The 23,617-nt window shown below is 40.1% G+C and overlaps 1 protein-coding gene across 1 annotated transcript in view; it reads left to right on the plus strand.

Annotated features, from left to right (window-relative positions):
* adamtsl5 (ADAMTS like 5) overlaps nucleotides 1-20,926 on the plus strand; it is a 39,900-nt gene extending 18,974 nt beyond the window's left edge. Inside the window, exons 3-13 of the mRNA XM_077564878.1 lie at nucleotides 4,572-4,744; nucleotides 5,685-5,745; nucleotides 6,322-6,427; nucleotides 7,970-8,097; nucleotides 9,952-10,075; nucleotides 13,273-13,359; nucleotides 13,887-14,050; nucleotides 14,162-14,354; nucleotides 17,469-17,579; nucleotides 18,707-18,778; nucleotides 18,858-20,926. Of these exons, the coding sequence (XP_077421004.1) occupies nucleotides 4,572-4,744; nucleotides 5,685-5,745; nucleotides 6,322-6,427; nucleotides 7,970-8,097; nucleotides 9,952-10,075; nucleotides 13,273-13,359; nucleotides 13,887-14,050; nucleotides 14,162-14,354; nucleotides 17,469-17,579; nucleotides 18,707-18,778; nucleotides 18,858-19,183 (1,545 nt within the window). The 3' untranslated portion in view covers nucleotides 19,184-20,926. The remainder of the gene's footprint in view (nucleotides 1-4,571; nucleotides 4,745-5,684; nucleotides 5,746-6,321; nucleotides 6,428-7,969; nucleotides 8,098-9,951; nucleotides 10,076-13,272; nucleotides 13,360-13,886; nucleotides 14,051-14,161; nucleotides 14,355-17,468; nucleotides 17,580-18,706; nucleotides 18,779-18,857) is intronic.
* The last annotated feature ends 2,691 nt before the right edge of the window (nucleotides 20,927-23,617 follow it).

Here is a 23,617-nt window from a genome sequence, read left to right on the forward strand (position 1 = left end):
TTTGCTTTTGGAATTCTTGATAAACCGTAGCATTTCTTTGCTGTTTTCCATCTAAATTAATATTCGCTTCTTTAATTAATTCCAAAAAGATTTCTGTTTCGTCGTTCCCCGCAAACATACCTTTACTTTATCGTCCGACATTGCTTTGAGACTACAAACGTTCGTGTGACGTAATATCCGGTCAAAACGTGCAACATGTATCTGGTCTTGTCAGCTTTTATTCGCAAAACCTGTTTCCATAGCCGAAATTTGTATTTTCCTTTTTTCGACACGCTTCAAAATCCACCCCCACCAAGCGTAAAAACTTTTTGGCAAATTTTGGGCCCTTTTTCGAATTTCTAGCGTTTCCAACCAGTTTAATTTTCGCATTTCTTGAAAATTCGAATAAAAATGGGTGAATGGAAACACAACTACTGGCGGGAAGATTAATAACATGGACTATGGTTAGTTTTACTTTCTGATTTACTTGCTTGATGTTTGTTGGAGAGCTCTAAAGTAATTTGCGCACTTTGCAGATTCAAATTTAAATAGCATCTTACTTGTACGCCTTTCACGTATAATCTCAGAGCAAAATTCCCACCTCAAATTCAAACCACGGAGCCTCGCAAATTAAGCCTTCTGAAATGTTCTGCTTGTGGGCACAACTGAACCTGGAAGCAAGAAGTTGTGAGAATTGTTTAAATGAGAAAAAATATGTTGTTTAACAGCTGAATTTCACAGAAGTTTATTCTATTCAAGGTCAAAGAAAACTATTAAGACAGTCTTTGATTATAAATATACTTTCTATTTGATGATTTAACATTAATTCCAAGATTTGACTCAAGTAAATATCTGTTACAAGCTTTGAATAAAAAGTCAAATGTCATTCATCGCAATTAATTATGGAAGATTGTGCAATTAATTAGTTAAAAATGTTATTCGTTTGACTAAACTAAAAAAATATATAACAATACCGTTATTTCCAGACTATAAGGCGCACTAGCTAAATTTGGGAAATACTCCAGTTTGTTCCATGTATAAACCGCACCCATTATTGGATTATCAGGATAGATTTGACTGTTTGGGAACACAAAGTTTCCCATTTATTAACATCTGAACAGCATTTGTGAGGTGCACAAATAATACTGCGCACGTCCTGCAGTCACAGTAGTATAGTATAGTATAACAACAGAACAAAACTTACAGCGCTTGACCAGGCAATAACGTTAAATGGCTTAAAGAAATCCGTTTTTAAAAGTGCTTGCCTGTAAAATGGCAGTAAAAGTGCACAACAAGACATTACTGCAATAAAAATAACCAGCCTACTATAGCAGTCATTAACAGTAATCCTTGTGACATCATCCTCTTCCACCGTGCCGGAAATGAAGAGGCCCAAAATGGCCTCGTCCGCCACTTTCTCTCCTTTGTTGTCGCTCTCAAAACCCCCCAAAAAATCCTCTTCCTCTTCATCAGTGTCAGAATCGAACAGGTGCTTTGTTCTTCTCAGTTTCTTTTCCATAATGACTGTCTTGCTCTCGTCCTGTCTCTTCTACTGTATTTGAGCTCACTTGCCCTGCTTGGCGCTCTTGCGCTTCCTTTATAGTGCGCCCCCTCGTGACCTGGATAAGCCGCACCGTTGTGTTAGCCGCAGGGTCGAATGCAAGTCAAAAGTAGCGGCTTGTAGTACGGAAATTCCGGTCATTTTTTTTTTCCCCATTCATCCATCCATTCATCCATCCATACCTCCATCCAGACATCCATTTACTACTGCTTATCCGGGGTCGGGTCGCGGGGTCAGCAGCTTTAGGAGGGAAGCCCAGATTTCCCTGTCCCCAGCCACTTCAACAAGCTCCTCCAGCGGGATCCCAAGGCGTTCCCAGGCCAGCCGAGAAACATAGTCTCTCCAGCGTGTCCTGGGTCGTGCCCGGGGCCTCCCACCGTTGGGCCATGCCCGGAACACCTCTCCAGGGAGGCGTCCAGGAGGCATCTGAACCAGATGCCGACCGAGCTTCTCACCATGGGGCCCGGAGGTGCTCGCCAACGAGCCCAACCTCCGGGCCTGGCTCCAAAGGAGGGCCCCGGTGACCCGCGTCCGGGCAAGGGAAACGTCTGTCCATATATTGTGTTCATCATAAGGGATCTTTGAGCCGTGCTTTTGTCTGGCCCCTCACCTAGGACCTGTTTGCCATGGGTGACCCTGCCAGGGGCATACATCCCCAGACAACATAGCTCCTAGGATCATTGGGACACACAAACTCCTCCACCACGGTTTGGTCTTAGGACAACTAAATTTAATCAGAAACTGCATGTGTTAGTATTTTGTATGTGGATTATTTAACATTTGATAGGTGGAACATACAGTAAAATGTCCTCCAATTCTGTAATGACCCTTATGGGCACAACTGTGCAAAAGCTAAAGGTCGCCCATGACAAAATTACACACACACATCTCTACTCATGTCAACTTCAACCTCTGAAAACATCAAAACAATTGCCTCGGTATTTTGGATGTTATGGGCATTAGGCCTTTTTCTCACCATGGAGTAGCTCTCCACAGTTTTCCCATTAAAACAAGTGAGTTATGTGTGTGTGAGGGTCAATTGCCTGGCGGGCAGTTGTGAGTCGCCAACGGTGTTTTTTTTTCTTCTTCTTCATGAGTGTCTATTTCAGTTCTGCTGTGTTGCTCAGTGTTTGGCAGGCTCTAGATCTCAATGAATATCTGGTGCAGAAATTCTCATTCAAAACAAAGTAGCCTTTAAACGAGACGTGGCGGGACTAATGTCAAGCCGGAGTATTTTACATAGTAATTCTGGTATCTAATGCATCATCTTTTGCACAGTGGTGGATACCTACCATGAATACATCTACGTGACACATATTATTGACACATTTTCAGCTCACACATCTTTCTGAGTCCAAACAGCGCAGCTGACGCTGATAGACACACAGCTGTTGAGTGTGTGTGCGAAGGAAGAGTTAAGTGGGTGTGAGTCAGCTCCTGAATGAGGAACTGGTGGGAACGGTGCCAGTTTCACTCCTCCTTCAGGGCACAAACTCTGGAATGTGTTTGAGGAGCACCTCTGAGATTTCTTTAATCACTTTTATTGTTCACTTGTGATGGTCCTTATCCAGCAGGCTAACGAGCTTGCTATACGATACTTTCCGTGACGACTCATAAATAACTCTCTTGTACACACCTTTTCCCTCTCACAAACTGGGCCTTGTTTTGTTCACACACACACACACACACACACACACACACACATACACGTGCACATTTTGGTCAAGGTCCATTGAAAATGTTAAAAATGCTTATTAAAAACAAATAACAATGTCATGATAGATGGATATAATTAATTTCCCCACAATAAATCCCTTTTTAACATTTACTGAATAATTGTGTACATTTATAGAGGTGGATATTAAAGAATAATAATTGTTGTTCCCCCTGTCCTTTTTTTAAGCCAAACCAAACCGTAATCGTCAGTCCGTCATTTTATTTCAACCACGCCTCCATCATCACTCTGTCACCACTATTTTAGGACTGACAGAGGTGGGCATTCTGTCAGAAGTCCATCACTTGACATTCATCAGCAAAACGGGCATTCGTCAATGACAAAATGACGGACAGTCCGTCAGGAGTGAAAGAATGCCCACTTCTGATATCCGGTTGACACTTATTTAGATTACTCCTGATCTCAAACTCAACTGGTTGTTATAAATACTGTCCATATTTTATAACAATCAAATGCAGAGTCAATTCTGTACATGTAGAAATATGGAAACCATAACGACAATATAGCCCGTGACAAAAATGAGTTTTACAATGCTGATCTAGATCAGTGTAACTATAGAAAACCTTTCGAATATTGTTTATACAAACCTGGATTGAAAAAGGGGGTTAGTTGAGAAAGAATTAGGTCAAATCCAGTAACAGCTGTCAAAATTAATGGACAAGTAATCGATTATCAAAATAATCGACAACTATTTTAATAATCGAGTAGTTGTTTAGAGTCATTGTTTAAAGGGAAATTGTGCAAATCCTGCAATTTCAGTGTCTCAACAGTAATTCTTCTCTGATTTCTGTAGTTCTTCATCAGAGTAGACTTATTTATCTTTTGTGTTTAATCAAAATAAGATGTTTGGAAATATTTACTGGGTGCTTTCACTTTGGAAAACAACCAAGCCAGTGACTGAATTATTTAAAAAGGTTCATGAGTGCACCATCAATTCCTCTCATTGATATTGCTGAATTGTTGTTTTTTTGTTGTTTTTATCACTAAAAAATACTAAAGAAACAACAATAATTGATTAGTCATTGGGAACAAATTGTATTGTAATGCACTTTAATGCAAGATAAAATTTTATCCCATTATTTGATGGAATAATCAATAGAATAATCGATTCTAAAAATAATCAATAGTGACAGCCCTAAATCCCGCCAACAACACGTTCTCTGCAGCTACTGTATGTGCATCCATACAGAAGCTGCTGACTCTTTTTTTTACCCACAATCTTTGCTACAGCCACCCCACAGTGTATGTTGCTTTCCATGTTGGTATTGAAGAGTCCACCTTTATTTTCCATCTCAGGCTTCCTGGGCTTCTGCATGGGATCATCATAGTGAAGGCTCGTCGGGCCGTCCAGCTCGAACCCGACGCCAGCTGCTCTTTAGGAATGAATGGGCAAGCTGGAGCGGCTGGTCCGTGTGCTCACGAAGTTGTGGGGCCGGCGCTGCTGTGCGCACACGAACCTGCATCACCAGGTGGGGAGCATCTTGCAATATGTTGGGCTGAATGCGTACGAGTATTTCTTAATTATTATTTTTTATTTAAGTGGGGGGGGGGGGGGGGCAAGCATTCCAACATATGTTATTGTGATTTTTATTCTCCACTTTTTTGCCGTGTAACAACTCCCACATATATCGTCTGATTTCACATTACAGTACTTACAGTATTCGCACAATTTAATGTTAAATATCAACTTTTCCCCATTAATTTTCAATGGGACAGACATTGAACATTTAAGTATCACTTTCCTCGCCCACTTCCATGCGTACAACTTATCACCATCACCAGGCGTCTGATACTGCTCGGTGGCACAGTTGCTAAAGTGCATTGTCCAGTAACCAGGAGGTCATAATTTCATCATTTATCTCTCAATTTACTTCATAAGCGTTCCACATGCATTCAAACGAAACTGTCACGGTGCTGTCACGGTGCTGTCGCGGAGCGGCGTGGTGTCTGTCGGCGTGTGAGGCGGAGGACCCAAAATGCAGGGAGGCAGGAGAACCACGGCAGGAGTGCGGGTTAGACTGTTGTGCTTTATTTTACAAAACACACTAACCGGGGTACTGGTTAGTATTAAATAAACAAGGAACTGAAAAGATACAAAACCAAAATAACAGACAGAACTCCGGCGGTGACCGTGACAAGCGGCAATGATCCCACACCGACTGATCACCACCCGGGAACTAAATACACCCACACTAATTAGGTAACTAGTCACACCTGGGGCCAGGCACAAGTGGCCCGGATTGGTCAACCTGCGGAAGGGCGGGAAACCACTCAGGACCAATCGGGACCCTCAACCAAAACCAGATCTTCTCAGACATGACAGAAACTAAACGTTTCAACAGTCAACGATTATTTCTGAGTGAACACACAAACTTAAATGTGTCCCGTTTCTGTTTTTGTGTTTGTCAGGAACCCAGTCGGTGGACCATGCGAAGGTGATCCAAGACAATACAAGATCTGCAACACTAAGGTCATTCAGCATAAAATTTTCCACACTGTACAACATTTTCAATGCAAATATCTTTGGACAATGGCTGATGTTTGCTCTTGAAGTTGAGCATGTGGGCGTGTTCGGGGGATAATGTTGCGGCTGCGACCTTTCAGGGTGTGAACTGGAATTTCACGGACATATTAACCTTTGTCTTGGCTCTGAAATTTCACGCTGCAATCGGGCGTCAGGGCTGCTACCGCCTTACATTTGTGAGGGGTTGTGTGTGGCTGTGTTTGGACAGGCAATCACCACAGCCCGTACGTGCATGTAGACGATCGCGCAGATGAGTTGAAGCTTGTTTCAGAATGAACATGAGTGCATGTTGCACTTTGTCCCTTGTGATTTACTTCAAGCCAAGTTGTACAGTAAATAGCCACACTTCCCTAACGGCCCCGGAACACATTGTCCGTGCAGCTGCATATTAGATGTAATTTACTTCCCAGAGGCCTCATTTGCCAGTTAGTTTACTTTTAAGATTTGGATTCCATTTCGCCTGAGTTTGAAATAAACATCATATTCAGCAGTATATCCTTAATGGCCTTGAATTTTGTGCAGGAGTGCCCTCCTGGCTCAGCAGATTTCCGAGAGATGCAATGTGCTGCTTTCAATGACAGACAGTTGGTGACAGGAAACTCCTTCAGATGGACGACCTTTCATGGTGGTCAGTAAGAAAACTCACTTCACTTTATATCACTTGTATTTGATGGGAAACAAATACAGTAGACAATCCATTGTTTTGTTATTTTTCCATACTGCCATTAGTTTAGGCCTGTGCATCATCAGATGAACTGATTGCTGTCATGTAACTTACATGTAGGTTTGTACAGAACCCCTGAAGCAGTCCTTCTCAAATAGGGGGTTGAGCCTGACATTTTTTCGGGAATCCAGCGGGATACTAGAATAAAGTGTAATTGCACATCCACTACAGAAGGTGGCAATGTTAATCTCATTGTCAGAGTGTACAAGGAGTATTAGCTCCGCTGTTGTAATTTGATAGACAAATGATACTCTTTATCGACTTAGGGGAGCCAAAATTTGTTTTTCTTTCGAGAGGGGGCGTAACAAAAAAGAAGTGAGAGGCAGTCGAAAGGGAAAATAAATAAATTATATATTTTTTTCTTGGTTAAAGAACAATTAGGAATACACAAGCAAAAATAACACATTTCACTTATTTAATGACCCATTGGTTTTCATTTTTACATCACACCACACTAACCCACCCACCGCTAAATTTAAAATATGCATAAACTGCATTTTCTTCTCGAGAAACATTAGAAAGTAAATTTTGGGATGATGAGACAAAGTGACATCAGAACTACAGTAGTGATTTTGCTGGCTAAAACAAAAAATTGAGGAATTGTGATTACATGGATCAATAGGAACGACATCTGTGTCAGCGTGTCATATTCACAGACCAAATTCACACGACTGGGTCTTCGGAAGGCCAAATTTGTCGGCCGCACGACGTCACTCCCGACGCGACTCGACAGCACATACGTACTTATACACTATATGAATGGATTGTCAATACTGTTTGTCAGTAGCACGTTGACCGACAATCCATTCATGTGTAAATCAGTCACAAGTCCGTGCGGGCTGTCGAGTCGCGCCGGGAGTGATGTCATGCAACTGACAAATTTGGCCTTCCGAGGACCCAGCCTTGTGAATTTGGACACCGGCAAATCCTGACAGCCTATTGGGGCCACTGCCTTAGCGCCGCAGCTAGTTGCTAGCAACTAGCTGTTAACACTTGAAACAGGCACCGCATTCAACTAAGTCAGAAATTTTTATTTATTTTTTTAACCGTCCTTAATTAGCAGTTGATCATGATTTCAGGATGTTGTTGTGTCGATGTTGATGGCACCACTCCGCCACCTGGAGCCCTCCCCATATCCAATTTACAGTCAGGAAGATGAGTTAAGTTAGCCGCCACGTCACTACGCGCTGCTTCAAAATCAAAGCATTTAAGGCAAAAATAAAAACATACCTAGGCGCTGATGTCCGTGTATTACTGTATTGTATTTACAAATTTTATTTTGAAGTTGGCTTTCTCACTATATTACACCATTATGTATAGCATTGCTACGGCTAGCTTGACTGACTTCCTGACCATGCACAGTTGCACACCAAATGAACGGGCTCCCGAGTAAGAACGAAATCCAAAAGCAACAAGCCGATGACTGAACAACATCTCCCCTACCAGGTTCCAACCCGTGTGAGCTCAGCTGCCTGGCCTTGGGTCATAACTTCTACTACAACTTTGGTCGTGTGCTTGATGGCACAGCCTGTGACAAAGTGCCTGGAGCTGTGTGTGTCAACGGACGCTGTCTGGTGAGAGCAAACCTAAAAGTGTCTCTAACTTGTAATCTGCTACCAAGGACAATTTATTTAACTTTGTGCTACACTTAGAGCAGAGGGAAAAAAACTGTATAAACTGTCATTCAACCGTGATACAAATCCACACCCATTATTAGAACACAATATGGCAAAATAAGGACATTGACCGGCTGTCTCTCTGCAAACGATTATGTACAAGTAGCCCACATTTAGCACATCTTCTAAATAAATAGATCTCTAATCTAAAATTATTATTCAATTCACAGTCTAATGGTTCTTCTCTTCAAAACATGTCAACATGTTTCCTTTATGTAAGTGAACATCAATCAAGAACATAATACCATGAACACCATTTATGAATTCTTTGGAACACTTGATAAATTCATGACAGTAATTGACAATCAGGTAGAATTAGAACTTGACTTATGAAGGAGCATGTGTGTGTTGTGGATGGAAACCTGTGGCCAAACAGACAGCAGCGTATCTATGGCCAGGAGGATGAGGATGGCAGCCAAGAGAAGAAGGATGACAACAGAGACCAGTCAAAAGCTTACTGTAGTTGTGGAACTTTATTTACAGCAGTAGGCTAGTTTTTTTTCCCCTTTTGTGTGTGTGTTTATGTTTCATACATGTACAGCATGTTGTACATATTTTCTTTTAATGTTCTCTACAGCAATGTATGGAAGTTACTTAAGGTTAAGGGTCTTTTTTTTCTGTTCTCTTGTGAGATGGAACACAGCAGACTCCCAGCCAATCAAAGCGGCTCCCCTCAATCTCTGTCAAATTAAGGCGGCTGAGTCACATGCAGTGTTTGACATTCCGGAAGTTAGAAATCCACGCATGAGATTGTGTTTATGTGTGTTTATGCAATGTGTTTATTCACGGAACCTGCAACATGTCCCCTTGCAAACGATGGCGTTGGATGCACAAGACGTGGGCATTTGGAGACTGTCTTGTACGGAAGAGGATTAGGGCCAGTGATGAGAAAAAAAGATTGGCAGGAATCTAAATTTAATCACAGAATTTCTGACTTTAAAGTTATAATTCTGACTTTAATCGCCAAATTCTGACTCTAAAGAGAGAATTCTGACTTTAAAGTGAGAATGTTGACTTTAAAGTCTGAATTCTGAGAATAGTCGGACTAGCACTAATAAAGTCAGAAGACTACTATTATTCAGATCTCTGACTTTATTAGTGCTACTATTATTCTGACTTTAAAGCCAGGATTCTGAGATTAAAGTCAGAATTTTGTGAATAAAGAGAATCCTGACAAACTTTTTTCTCTCTCTCTTCACTGGCCCTAAACCTCTTCCATAGTCTTGCGCACCCAGATCGTTTGATTCATTTAAAAAAAAATAATAATAATAATTTAATTGTATTTTGCTGGACCATGTTCACTCCTCAGTGTTGCTTTGGTTTGCGTTGTGTGTACTGTGCCTTCATACCAGGGATTCATTTCCTGTAATGCACATACATGCTTGGAGTGTTTGTGTGTTCTTCAAGGGCTCTGATTATAGGCCTCCTGGAAGATTGCCTTGCATCACTGGAGATGAAGGCTCAAGTAAAAAACATTCATAGAGACATCTCTAGAGCCACTATCTTCCCTCATTGGGCCCCTTGCTGCCAGTAAATGTTAATGACAAGGAAATGACAGGGAGAAGAAACAGAAGGTGAATGTGTGTGTGTCATCTTAAGTAGAAATGTGGTTGTGTATGAGTACACAACAAACAAAAAAGGTTACTTCTTGTCAGATCATGTGCAATCAAAAAAGTACTGAAGACAGACATCCTATCAGTTCATAATGTTTGTCGTGCAGTAAACATTTTAACGTTCTTATTCCTCCTATAGAAACCTGGCTGTGATTCCATCTTGGGTTCAAAGGAGCAAGAGGACGCCTGCATGGTCTGTGGAGGAAAAAACACCAGCTGCCTTCACCACAGGAGTGTTTACCAGAGCAACGGCCTGGAGGCAGGTAGGATACACACACAAACACACACACTTCCAATAATCACCATGAGGAATCACTTTCAGACCTACTTGGATGTCAGGATAATACCTGGCTCTTAGCTTGATTTCTTATCGCTGATGTTTAGTCATGAGGCTTTGTGAAACTTTTACGCCAAACAAACGTTGGCTGCACTCCAAAGCAAAATTAAACTAATAACCGGTAGTCCAAAATTGCAGTTGTGAAGTTCTCTGGAAGAAGATGCGTTTCCAAGTCAAGACAACCAATACATTTTGAGCTTATTGCCACCAAAACATGGTACTTCATTTGATACTATCGAATAGGGATGTAATAATATCCAAAAATCACGATACGATAATTATCACGATATTGTGGGCAGGTTGGCAATATACAAAAAGGTCACAATATTGTAAAAAAATCATACTAAAAAACACAATATTGTGCTTTTGTACATAACAGCAATGCTCGTAAACAACATACAATCTCACAAATTGAGTTCCTCCACATATTGACTTGCTTATTACGCATATTACGTTCCCCTTCATCTGACAATTAGCGTGGATTTTAAATATAGAAGGGCCAAAACATGCCTTATGAAAATTAAACTGCACTATAAAAATGAGCCACCAGAGGGTTCTAGAACTGCACAAATGGAAATCAACCTGACTTTTTTAACAACAATTTGGATTTTGGAACAGTTTTACTCGTAAGAAACAATGAAAAGAAAAAGATAAAAATACAAGAATAATTGTTCCATTTATTCATTTTTATTGAATGTGCTATTGTTTTCAGTACTGTTACATTGTTGACAGTCACACAACTGTAAAAAGAAGTAACCTTTGCCAAATTTAAAATATAAAAGCAATTAAAAAATGTATGTCTTAACTTTAATGATGAAGAAAATATGAAATGCTAAAATGATTATAAAAGAAGTTAACCGTGATACAAACACCAAGCAGTATGGGGCGGAAAATCAGTGGAAAAGATTGACAGACAGATTCTGAATAATAAATACAAATAATAATAAAATGCCTGTGATCTCTTTGCTGGATCCATTTGAATAGGTCAATAATCCCGTTCAGATATTCGCCAAAATAATTGCTCCTTGGTTGGGGTCAATGTGGATATTCTTGTGTCTTAATACATAAAATAAACTGTTAAAAGAATTGAAGTTTTATTTTAAAGCTGATTAGTTGCTATTGAACAAACAGAATAAGCCTATGACTGGATATGTTGCTTATGAACATTTTTAAATACAGAATGAGATCATACTAACAGTAGTTTGACATGACAGCTTCTCTTCCCGCATAGACACACTGTAAAAAAAAGAAAATCGTAAAATAACGGTAATTTTCCGGCAGCTGGGTGGCAGAAAATACTGTGAAATAGCAGAAAATACTGTGAAATAGCAGAAAATTAACTTCTCGTAACCTCATTTTAGATGCCCTGTCAAAATAAATGTTAATACAATGAATGCTACCATGTATAGGACATTACAGAAATTGTAGTTGTCACTTAAAAAAAAAAAAGTAAATTCACAAAGAAATTATGGTAAAATAAAATGAAAATACTGTTAATTTCTCAGTAAATATGATTTATTTATTTATTTATTTTAATGGTTTTAAAGTTGAATTTTACATTTTATTTCATTAAATAACGGACAAATATTTGTGCAATTACGATATATTTGTATACATGTATTTCTAATGGAGTTTTTTGGTAAAAGAACAGAAATATTGTGTGTTTTTACTAGGAGTGGGAATCTTTGAATGTCTCACGATTCGATTCGATTCAGATTTTTGGGTGTGCGATTCGATGCAGAATCAATTTTCGATTAAGAATGATTTTTTATTCAAAATGATTTGATTGACTGATTTTTACTTCAATTTATAGATGTTCAAGGAATCGTAATGATCTACTCCAGTCTCACCCGCTAATGCTAATTAGTGCGCTACTCGCGGCACTTTTATCACTCAAAAGAACGGCTCCATGCTGCAAAAAAACAACTTTTATTGGAATAACTTGATCGTGACTTTTTCCTTCTACTCTCTAATGTGGCTACCACTTAACAGTGTATCAGACCGCGTGGAACCACACTGCCCCTAAGTGGCCAAATCGGGTACAACATGAATAGCGCTCCCAGCAGACCGAGCCGGGCTGCAGGCCATAACGGGACAATGTGAGCAAGGAGAAAACAAGCTGATAAAGTCTATTTTGTTTGGGTGACTGGGAATCCTGGGAGGTTTTCTCCTCACCCGCAGCTGTGCTTCCAAATGGAGAGAGAATTGACGGAGGGTGGTGACACAAAACGCTCCCGCAAGGTCAGATGCTTTCAAGTTCATCAGGGCCTGCCTGCAAGTCTGATGTTAGAGGCTTACTGAACCTTGTGCATAGTTCCCCTTTGAAAGTGGTAAGCGGGAGCAACCAAAGCAAAAGTCTGTTCACAGTGTGTAATGAATAGACCTCATATGGGAACGACTTTTCACTCCGTAACAGCGAGGGAGCCATAGAGAAGTCGCAGCTTTTTTTGTTGCGACTCAGCAGTAAAATATTACCATTGAATGAATGGTTGTGATTTCAGCTCATTCATAAAGTGTGTGTAGAGGGGCTCCTTTAACAGTTACAGAAAATGTGGGTATATATACTGTATATTTATATTGTGAATCTAAATTTTTATTTTTTTTTACACAAGGACCCACGGAATATTGTGTTTCTATTGCTATAAAAACATGCAACCTAGCAAAACAAAGATTAGAGCCTCTTCTTCTACATCAGTAAAAAAAAAAGAAAGAAAGTATATTTGTATCTGTTTCCGTTTTGCAGCAATTAGCATTAGAATATAGCTAAGTTTCATCATTATTCACAAATCTGTTGAAAAGACTGGGGAAAAGAACTCTTTGCAACATGGCCCTGGCTGATCTCTTATACTCTTTATTTTTCAAAACCGTTTAGCCCAAGACTTCCATGCAGGTGGCATAGGTTAAATTCCTACTCAGTGATCATGTGAGTGTGAGAAGTTGTCTGTTTGTATACAGTATGAGTTTTATGATTGACTGGTAACCAGTCTACAGTGTAGTTAGCCTTTAACCCGAAGCAGGCCAATAAAAAAAAAAGAACAAGAATTCTCTTTTTAGTTATTTAGAGCACTGTGACTGCATGAGTGGATTGAATTTTCCAATGGCGTGTGTTGTTCTGTTGGCTAGGAGGACCTTTTGGATACAACGAAGTAGCCAAGATACCAGCTGGAGCCACTCACATCCGAGTCACGGATAACAGCAGGAATTATCTCGGTAAGATCACGGACACACACAGACACAGGCCACCTGGTCTTGTGCGTGTATCAGTTTCAGGTTACTGCTGTGTCACTGGCTCCATGGCTACACTTGTAAATCCGACATGTCAAATGATTTCCTGGCCTCATTATTACTTCCTCTCGCCCAGAGACAGTCGGGGCTCAGCAGCCCTGTCTGGTCATTGGATGTGTGGCGGCTTTTCCAGGCAACATAACAACGGCGACTTCTATTCTTATCCTGTTTATGAGACCAAAATAAAAGTGGCCTAGTAATGTGGTTTAAGATGGACAAATATGAACACTTTATTGGGCCACCGGGGCAAAGCCGGTGAATGCGCTTGTTTCCATTATATGTCATGGAAAATCCTTTTCAGCACTTGGTCCAGACAGCTGCCTTATATGGTTATTTCTTTCTTGAATGCACTCCTGCATACACCCACCTCCCTACTTCATTGTCACGCACACTGATACAGAAAGATGACATCATGAACAAGAAAGGTTTGACTCCAAAATTGCCTCTTTTAGCTCTCCAGAATGGTCGCTCCCAGTTTGTCATCAACGGTAACTGGAAGATCAGCGTCCCGGGCGAATATAATATAGCTGGAACCAAACTTCTATACCGGCGGTCAGCTGACACCTGGGAGAGCTTTGAGGTCCCGGGGCCAACCCAGGAAGATTTGCGTCTGATGGTGAGATACCCAAAAGCATTTGGAGACCACATTTGCAACTTATCCTAAAGACTAAAGACGCAAAAACTTGTCAATGGAGTTTTTCGGTTTCTGTGGTGATTGTGTGTGCAGGTTCTTGCCACAGACAGAAACCCAGGCATCGAGTATGAGTACTGGTTACCACCAAATCAGTACGACCTCCACCATGGGAGGAGAAGTCCTCTGCGTCAGGCTCACCACAGTGCCAGCTACCTCCCGCGGGCGCAACCCACCATTAAAACCACCACTACGCGGCCACCCACAGTGAGCAGCCAGCCTCACTGGTGTAAGTCTCCTTTATGCACTACTCATCACTAACTATAATCATATATTTTCATTCAGCAGTTTGCATCCCCTTTTCAAAATTTGTATTTTGTCATCACATTTTTCATGTACAGTAACTCAATATTTGTCTATATTCTAGGGGTGAAACGAGTCCCAGAGTAATTCGAGTACCTCTGTTAAAAAACAAAATAAAACAAAAAAATACCAACACCAACCTAGTGAGAAGGCCAACTTCAAAATAAACCTAACCTTCTTGTACAAACTGTTGCCACAAGCGTTAGCAACTCAACATCATCCTGAAATCAAGTTAAGACAAAAACAAACTACTTAATTACAATGGTATTGTATTATAGAGCACCTGTTGCCAGCGTTCAGCAACAGCTCCAGCGTTAGCGGCTAGCGGCATTAGTAGCTAGCACCTAGCCGCTAAGCAAGGGCCCCCATATAGCCTGGCAAGAACCATTGAATGCTTTTAAAGCGATACAAGATTTATACCTAATTTTCCAGTATTGGATTAGGCATTGTGTACAAAGAATGAAAGTGCAAATATCTCTGGCATCTTATTCCCCAAATCTTCTTTTAAACCGATAAAGTATCAAAATAAGAACATACCGTGGTGAACGCCATTATTATGGTCACGTGACCGGGACCGTGATGACGCTAAGCTAAATTTAGTTTAAAAGAATGCTGATTATCTAAAAATGAAAAACAGTTTGTTGTCCATTATTTAGTGAAAGGATGCTTTGTTTTGTTTTTGATCTAACTACGGTTGATGTGCCCTTGAGCAAGGGATCTGATCAACCCCAGACTCAACCTCAAGGACAAACATCATCACTCTGACACCTCTTTGCATACCAACAAAATATTATTATTAATAATCATAATCAAAATAATAATAATAATAATGACACTATGCACGATAACTTATTTATAAATTATTTATAAATATTAGTTATAAATTACGTTTCATGATATTCTATTCACTGGCATTACAAAAGCTTCTATTCTTCGTTTTCAAGCTACTGAACAAACCACTTGTGTTCTAGATGACTGATAAGAGTCCCTACTCTTTAACCTCTTGTAGTCAGAGTCGTTGAGGTCACAGGTCACCGACCTGCCTGGCCATCATATGATTCTTGAGGGTCACATGAGTCAAGAGCCCCTTGTACTACACAGAGAAGCAAATCAGTCATTTTACTGACTTACTGACTTCTCCAAGTGCCTTTTCAATTTAAAATCCCCTCTTACCACCATTACCATTGGCTGGAGACCCTTTTCATTTCATAATTATGTTTCCGATGGAATTCAGCAAAAATAATGTTGATTTGCTCTTGACTGCTTTGCTTTGCTTCGTCTTGCTTGGACTGCTTTTGCCAGATGGTTCATTTGTAAGAGTAGGGATGGCTTTCATAAAGTGAAATTATTATACTTTTACTTACAATCCATGAGCTTCAAATACATAATTAAATAGGAAATGTATTCTTCATTCGCATTCATTGAATACTACTGGAAAAGCTTTAGTGAATATGTATATAATATAATGTATATACTGTATATAATATAATGTATATACTGTATATAATATGTACTCATTAAACAAATTGACAGGTAAAAAGTAACAGTGTATAATATTCAGAACATTGATTGAACATAATGTATGCAATACACAGTATGTAAACATGATCAACAGTCTTTGCATGGCCACACATTTGTGACAATAAAAACATGTGGGTGGCTGATGATGAGTGTAAGCGCTGATGGCCAGCAAAAAAATGATTATTAAAATGCACAATCCAAATCTGCAGGCTGTTTCATACTGCTAAGGAATGCATCTGTTTTCTGTTTCCAAATACTGTAATCCTGTTGTACACGTGTGCACACTAGTTTAATATTAAACTCTTTCCAACAATGCAAAAACATGGTGTCTGGAGACGGGCCTTTGAATTATATAACAATGGGATCAATATGGCAAAGAAATAAAATCTTCAAATTCAGTTTTTCCTCCTACAAACGTCTAGTGTTCTCTTTTACTCACTCATTATGATCTACATGGATATTTAAGAGAAAGTCAACCCAAAAATTGCCTTCACAATAATATCTTCTATGCAGCCCTACTACTCTAAACACGATATTCTGATTAATCCTGCCTTTGTGGATATGAATCTAATATGAATTAAGCAGCAAAATCCACCTGTTTTTATCCATTTCACGGGATGGCCAATCACAGCTCAATTTGCGAACATCACATGACCAAACTCAGAAACCAGGTGAGCCATGATTGCTCATTACCTGAGCCTTAAGCAACTTTGATGTAATTTTCAGTTCGACAGCAAGTAGAAAATGGCCGCACTCTGAGATGGGGAAAAAACTGATGGTTTTTGCTGCTTAACTTATGTTCGATAAATGCAATATTAATGAGAATGTTGTTCACTCTAAAAAGATTATTGTTGAATTGTTGACCAATTTAAGATTACAAATTGAATTTTTAACCAACTTAATAAAATTGCTTCAATTGGTAACACACAATTTTAAAATTATTCCAAAGTGAATTTATTATGAGTTCATTAAACTTAATATATTCACTTTTGATTAATTTTGGATTAACTTAATTCAAGTGAATACTATAATAAGTTTAATGAACTCATAATTAATTAAACAATGTATTCACTATGGATTAATTTAATTCAATCGTGTATTACCAATTGAAGCGATTTTATTAAGTTGGTGATCAATTCAATTCAATTCGTAATCTTAAATTGCTTCAACAATTCTCTTTTTAGAGTGTGTTTACAAAAATGGTGATGCAAAGAACTGTTGTAAATAAAATTGTTGGCATGATTTCCACGTGTACAGTGAACAAATATAAGACTGAGATTGTTTATTAATGAACGATCACTTATACTGTGACATATACTGCGACCTCCTCCCAATTTGATCCCAATTTAATAACATTGGTAAATATAATCGTTTTCATGTTCAATCAAGAGTTCACTGAAATTAAAAGAGTCCGCATTAAAGCTCTTCATGATGCTTCTTGTTTCTATCATAGCTGGTCTAATAAATCTTATAGAAGTGTAAGTGACATTTGTAACAACTGCGTGTCTTTTGTGCCAAGCATTTGCAAGGCCGCTGAAACCACCTCGGCCCCCTTCTCGCCATCCCATTTTGCCTCGCCTGGAACGAGAGGAGAACCATCGCAACCTGCTGCCTCAACCTTCACCTGGAAGTAAGTTGATCCTGTGAACATCTGAACCCGTTTCACCTCACAACAGACAACATTTGGTTTTGGTGGACGTGAGTGGGTGAGGGATGGTGGACCCAAATGCAGGGAAGTAAGGCCGAGAGACAGGAATCAAGTGCAATATGTGGAACTTAGTACAGAAAGTACAGAAAAAAGGGTGAACAGACAACCATGACTTGATGGGCGTGGACAGGACGTCATGACTGGACAGGACAGGACAGTACTAGACTGGTCATAGCGACTGGACAGGACGTGTCTAGACGTGTCGTTGTGACTGGACAGGATGTCGTGATTGGATGTTGCGATTGGACATGACATGACTGGACTGGTCGTTGCGACTGGACAGGATGTCGTGATTGGACGTTGCGACTGGACAGGACATGACTGGACTGGTCGTTGCGACTGGACAGGATGTCATGACTGGACAGGACAGGACAGGACATGACTAGACTGGTCATTGCAACTGGACAGGACATGACTAGACTGGTCGTTGCGGCTGAACAGGACGTGACTGGACTGGTCGTTGCGACTGGACAGGATGTCGTGACTGGACGTTGCGAATGGACAGGACGTCGTGAGTGGACGAGACGATCCGACAGGACAGGACATGACTAGGCTGGTCGCTGTGATTGGACAGGACGTGACTAGACTGGAATGAGCGTGATGTGACAGGACTTGACTTGCCTTGACTTGCCAAGGTGTGGTGTGGCTATGACATGGCTGCGGCTGTGGCTGTGACGAAGACGAGACACATAAACTTCCACACATAACATCGACAATGCACCCACACCAATTGGACAAACACAACAGACAACACTAATGAGACACACTTGGGGAAGGGAAGACACCCACAGGTAGATGTGGTTAGACGAAACCAGAAACACATGACAGACAAAAACACCAACCATAGACAAAAACAACAAGAACACCCATAACAAACAAAAACCCAAATCCCACAGAACCGAAACATGACAAATGCCAAGTGCGACAACCTTTCTCACACTAAAGTGTTTGGACACCTGACCGTCACACTTCCAAGAAACTGTGGTGTCTGTCTATGAGAATGTGGAGATCAGTGACGTTGGATGATTTCTGTTCATTTTGTCCTGCAGGGCATTGTGGGAAATGCCGCAGAGTTAAGGGTCGAAGAGAGCGCCAGAGGCAGTATTGCCAGAAAGATTTTAGTAAGTCATAGCAATTGATTGATTGATTTTTTATTAACAATGTCAATTTTAATATTCAAATTCTCCTCCAACCAATCAGTTTTTCGGGCCAGAGTCCTGGGAAAGCTGTACAGAGGAGAGGAGACGCGTTACGACGTCCAGATCCTCCATACGTACCGCAACAGCTTCCGCCTGGAGCACCGTGAGTTCCTTTGGGTCCCGAATGTGTGTGACTGCCCCAACCTGGAGCAGGGGAAGCAGTATATACTGATGGTGCGCCGGCACATCAACTACGAGCGCACACTAAGCCGCATCCTACTGGAAGAGGACAGTTACGCGGTGCCGTACAGACCCAGAGAGGACGAGCTGGTGCGGCAACTGGAGAGCTTGTGCAACAACAGAGGACAGAAATATCCTGTGGCGTGAACACTCCAGAGGTGGCTCAACGTTTGCTTTTGTGGATGTTCAAAACATTCATCAATCCGAAGCCTGATGAATACGAGAGCGTTGTCACGGGAGAGAAATGGCAGCCGGATGAAACGATCCATAATGACAAACCAAAGAGACTCCAAGTTTATTTAAAAGCCTGAATGGTTTACTATGATACAGAGCACTTTAGGTGGACACCTGCAGCCACCTGTTAACGAATACGTACCAAAGAGCATTGACTGAAATAGGCCCATGTCATTGCTGATTTTCTTTATACACAATATTATTTTGGGACAATTTTAAGGAAAAATCCACCTATCATCAACATGGCTCAAGGATCTATGACAAGCTAACATCAACAACTGCATTAGTCAACCTCAAGCTGCAACTCCACTTTATCATTCTATATTTTATGTGGCTTTGATGTGGACAAGTTTGTTGAATTTTTGAAAGTATAAAAAACAATTTATTCACAGTGACAAATCCTTTATATGGGGGCACTAAGTCTCAAGTGCAGTGCAGCTAATATCCATCCAGTAAAACAGCCTGAATTCCTCGCATGTGGCGTCTTTATATGACTTTACAGAAAATGTTTTTTCCCATAATTCATGGGCAGATCTTTTTCTAGTAGTCCGCTGACCACCCTACAATTCGCTTCTCACCTTTAAAGAGGAAGCCAACCCTCCAAAAAAATATTGGCAATGAGGTGTTCTACGCGGCCCCACCAGCCTCGATACGTATTTTGGTTAATATCGCGTTAGTGGAATATGAGTTAAGCAGCATAATCCAGCAGTTTTTGTCGATATCAGAAAGCGGCCATTTTTCCACTAGCTGTCGAGTGAAAATGACATCACAGTTGCTCAGGGCTCAGGTAAAGACCCATCACAGCTAAAGGAAACAAGTGAGCTGTGATTAGTTGTTGCCTGAGCCCTGTGTAACTGTGATGTCATCTTCAGTCAACAGCAGGTGGCAAAATGGCCGCTCCCTGAGATGGATAAAAATGGCTGGATTTTGCTCAGATAACTGAGATAACTCATATTCTACAAATGTAATAGTAATCAGAATGTCATGTTTACACTAGTGAGGTCACATTAACATATTATTGTCAAGAAATATTTAAGGTTGATTTATCTATTAACAAAAAACTGTTTTTTTGTGTGTGTGTGTGTGTGTGTGTGTGTGTGTGTGTTTTTTAAATACAATTATACAATTTATAAGCAATCTGAAATTGCAGGAGTGTTTTCCCCATATTATATCAATTAAATGTTAGGAATTCCAAAGGAGGCCTTACATCCTTCTATTTTTCTGTATGCGACCCTCGGGACATCCCTGAATTAGATGGAAACTTGTGTTGCAACATGGAACGTCATCAACACGATGAATGGATGTTTGTGAGGTGGATTTTTCTTTGAAGTATTGCTCAATATTTTGTAACATGGCTATAATACTTACATTTATGTATGTTTATAAGCGCCAACTGAAACATGGCTTTGTGGATCATATTGTGTGACATTTTGTCATTGGTGTCACGACCTGTTGTGTTGTGTGGCTAAAGAAATTTGCTGTATTTTATTGAATATCACTGATTCACTTCAGAAATCCAATATACAGTATGTATCACTATTTGTTAAAGTTATTGTGTGCATTATGCGTTCCAAATTGCATATTACTTCATAAACCTCATCTCTGTGTGCCAAATTAATACATGCAGTATTTGCAATTAAAGCTTATTTCAAACAACTTGCGAGTTCTACTGACAAGTGGATTGAATGGGCCTTGCTTGAACATGCAGTTGAAAGGACCGTACACAAATTAAACACTGTAGTCAATCATTTTCGTCTTTCCTAAACTCATTAAGTCGTCTTTAGAATGACTTTTTGGATGATTGCAGCCTTTTGCTGATTATTCCTCATCAAAAACTCTCAAGTCCAATGCAGTTATTTCCAGAACTCCTCTGTGCTACATGATTGCACATATTGATCTTCTCCAGAAAGCAGAGAGGTGAGTTGCCAGGCAGATGGTGGGAATTTAAGAGAATGATGCAAAATGCTAAACATGTAAGTGTTTCACTTATAGGAACAGATTTTATGCATTCAAATTTTGCTTGCACTTTTAACACTGCAAGATCTCCCCTAAATAACCATGAAATAAGTTTTAACTGTTGACTATAAAAATGTGAATTTATTAAAAAATTTGGCTGCAAAGTCGCAATTACCCAATTGGCCAATGGCTTTAAATGCCGTATTAGGGAGGATTTTATTACAAATTAAGTTGTCTGATTACCTTACTTTATCAACCTGTAACAGACTTGTACTTATGGTTAACAAAAAAATATAGTTTATTATTCATAAACTGTGGACGTGGCGGGGAATGTTAGATTCTAGCCAATCAATAACGAAGGTGCTTCGTTATTGATTGGCTCCCGGCTTGTCAATCACACTTCTTGTGTATGTGCCCCGACGTAGAGTTGCTACGCGTCCCGTTTTTCCCAGAATGGTTCTCTTTTTTTGCCAGCTGTCCTGGGAAAATAAAAATCTTTCCCTGGACACAATTTGTCCCGTTTTTTAGGAAGAATGTCAAAAGCTAATTTGATTTCCTAAATTCTGTAGTTTGAAAATGTCCCCTGTGCTACTGTGGAACACTTTGTAACCAAGCGTGCCGCCGCCGGCACATTTCCGTAGGTGCACTTTGGATTACCGTAACTCTGGCACCATTATGTGCTATCTGAAAAATTCCAATGATGTCTGAAAGCTAAGCCCTTGTGCCTTACAGAAAAAGTATTGCCATAAAACGCATCCTATGGTTGCTGATCAATTTTTTGCACGACTCAGCTGATATTTTTCCCCATTCATCTTTAGTGATGAGCTCTTCTTCACCCTGATCTTTCGTACCCTCCACAGATTTTCAACTGAAATCAAGTCTGGACTGTCTGGGCCACTGCAAAACATTAGTATTTTTGTCCGTGAACCATTTCTTAACCACTTTTGATGTGTGTTTTGGGATTTTGTCATGCTAAAATGTCCACATCTTAGGGAGTATGAATAATTTCGGGCTTGACTGTTAAGTGCCTGAGCTTTGTCAGGTGGCAAACCTAGCTCCGAGTACGTAGCTTGCGTAGGCCTCTAACGTAACAGTGTTTACCAGCGCAGCAGCGGCGTAGCTTCTTTCTACTGTAGCTAGCTCCTGAAGAGGTTAAATTTATTCCTCTTTTGCGTGTTCCAAAAATATGAAGACAGATTTTTAATGTAAGAAAAAACACCTTTGCAAAAATGATTTATTAAAACAGAGATCTCCGGACATCGGGGCCGACCCTGAAACATCACGTAGGAGGTGGAATTTTCAGAGTGCCCATTGTGCCCCCTCCTTTGCGGAAGAGGCTTCTTATAGTATAGCAGACCGCCTCTCTCCTCCTACTAAGAATGAGCAGAACAGAACAGAACAGCTCTCACTCAACATGTCACACAATATTACCCTCGTATACAAACTGCACCTGTTTTCATTTGTAGACAAAATATACTCTCAAGAGTGGCCGTGAATGATGATACGAACAGAGTCAGGGGTGTGTGTGTTCGAGACGATGTTTTTGCACACTGAGAAGGAATTTTAGACCAAACAATTTACCAGCTTAGGTTAAGGTCAAATTATACTGAGTTCAACACTATTTCACCTACTTTACACATCTATAAGACATTTCAACATGGTTAATATATGAAATAAAGAATTAAAATGTTAATAATGTCTAACACTCCTCACATATGATCAAAGTTAAGCAACAATGGCAGAGAAGGATAGAAGACCACCGAGCCGTAAAAGAATGACTGTTTTTAAGGTTGCTGACTAGAGGAGACAAGGGCTGAAAGAGCCAAGTCAAACAAAAGTCATTTTGGGCGTTGGTGTGCGCTAAAGCAGCAGAGAGGTCTGAAAACAGATGCTTTGGTCGCTAAGTTTCTGCTGGACAAGTAACTTCAGTTTACTTTTTAAATAAGAACTACATTTTATGAAGCTTGTTTAACATGTAAAGTTGTATAATGACACCAGCGTCAATGCAGGCATTTCATGCGTAAAAAGCAGGGGGTTACACATGCGTACTATTGAGAAAACCACAAACAGCCGTTGGGCTACTCGTTTGCCGCAGAATCCTCTTTTATACCTTTAACAGTGGTTTACTAACACTTCCTGAATTGAGGTTTGAAACAAAGCAAATGTAGCTTATCATTTAGAAAGAATCAATGTAGCAAAGTCTTAGTGCTATGTACTAATTATAACCAACTAGTGTTTTAAAATTATTTGTTTCAAAACATTTTGCGCTTATCTTTTTGTTACATACCATACAAATTACTTGGGAAAACAATATTTTTCTTCAATTCAGTGGACTATGTGTCTCAAAATTGGAATTGTTAATTTTATTAGAAAACAACTTGTGACAAGAAC

Source organism: Vanacampus margaritifer, chromosome 4 (genome assembly GCF_051991255.1).
Source record: "Vanacampus margaritifer isolate UIUO_Vmar chromosome 4, RoL_Vmar_1.0, whole genome shotgun sequence".
In the NCBI taxonomy this organism is placed as follows: Eukaryota; Metazoa; Chordata; class Actinopteri; order Syngnathiformes; family Syngnathidae; genus Vanacampus; species Vanacampus margaritifer.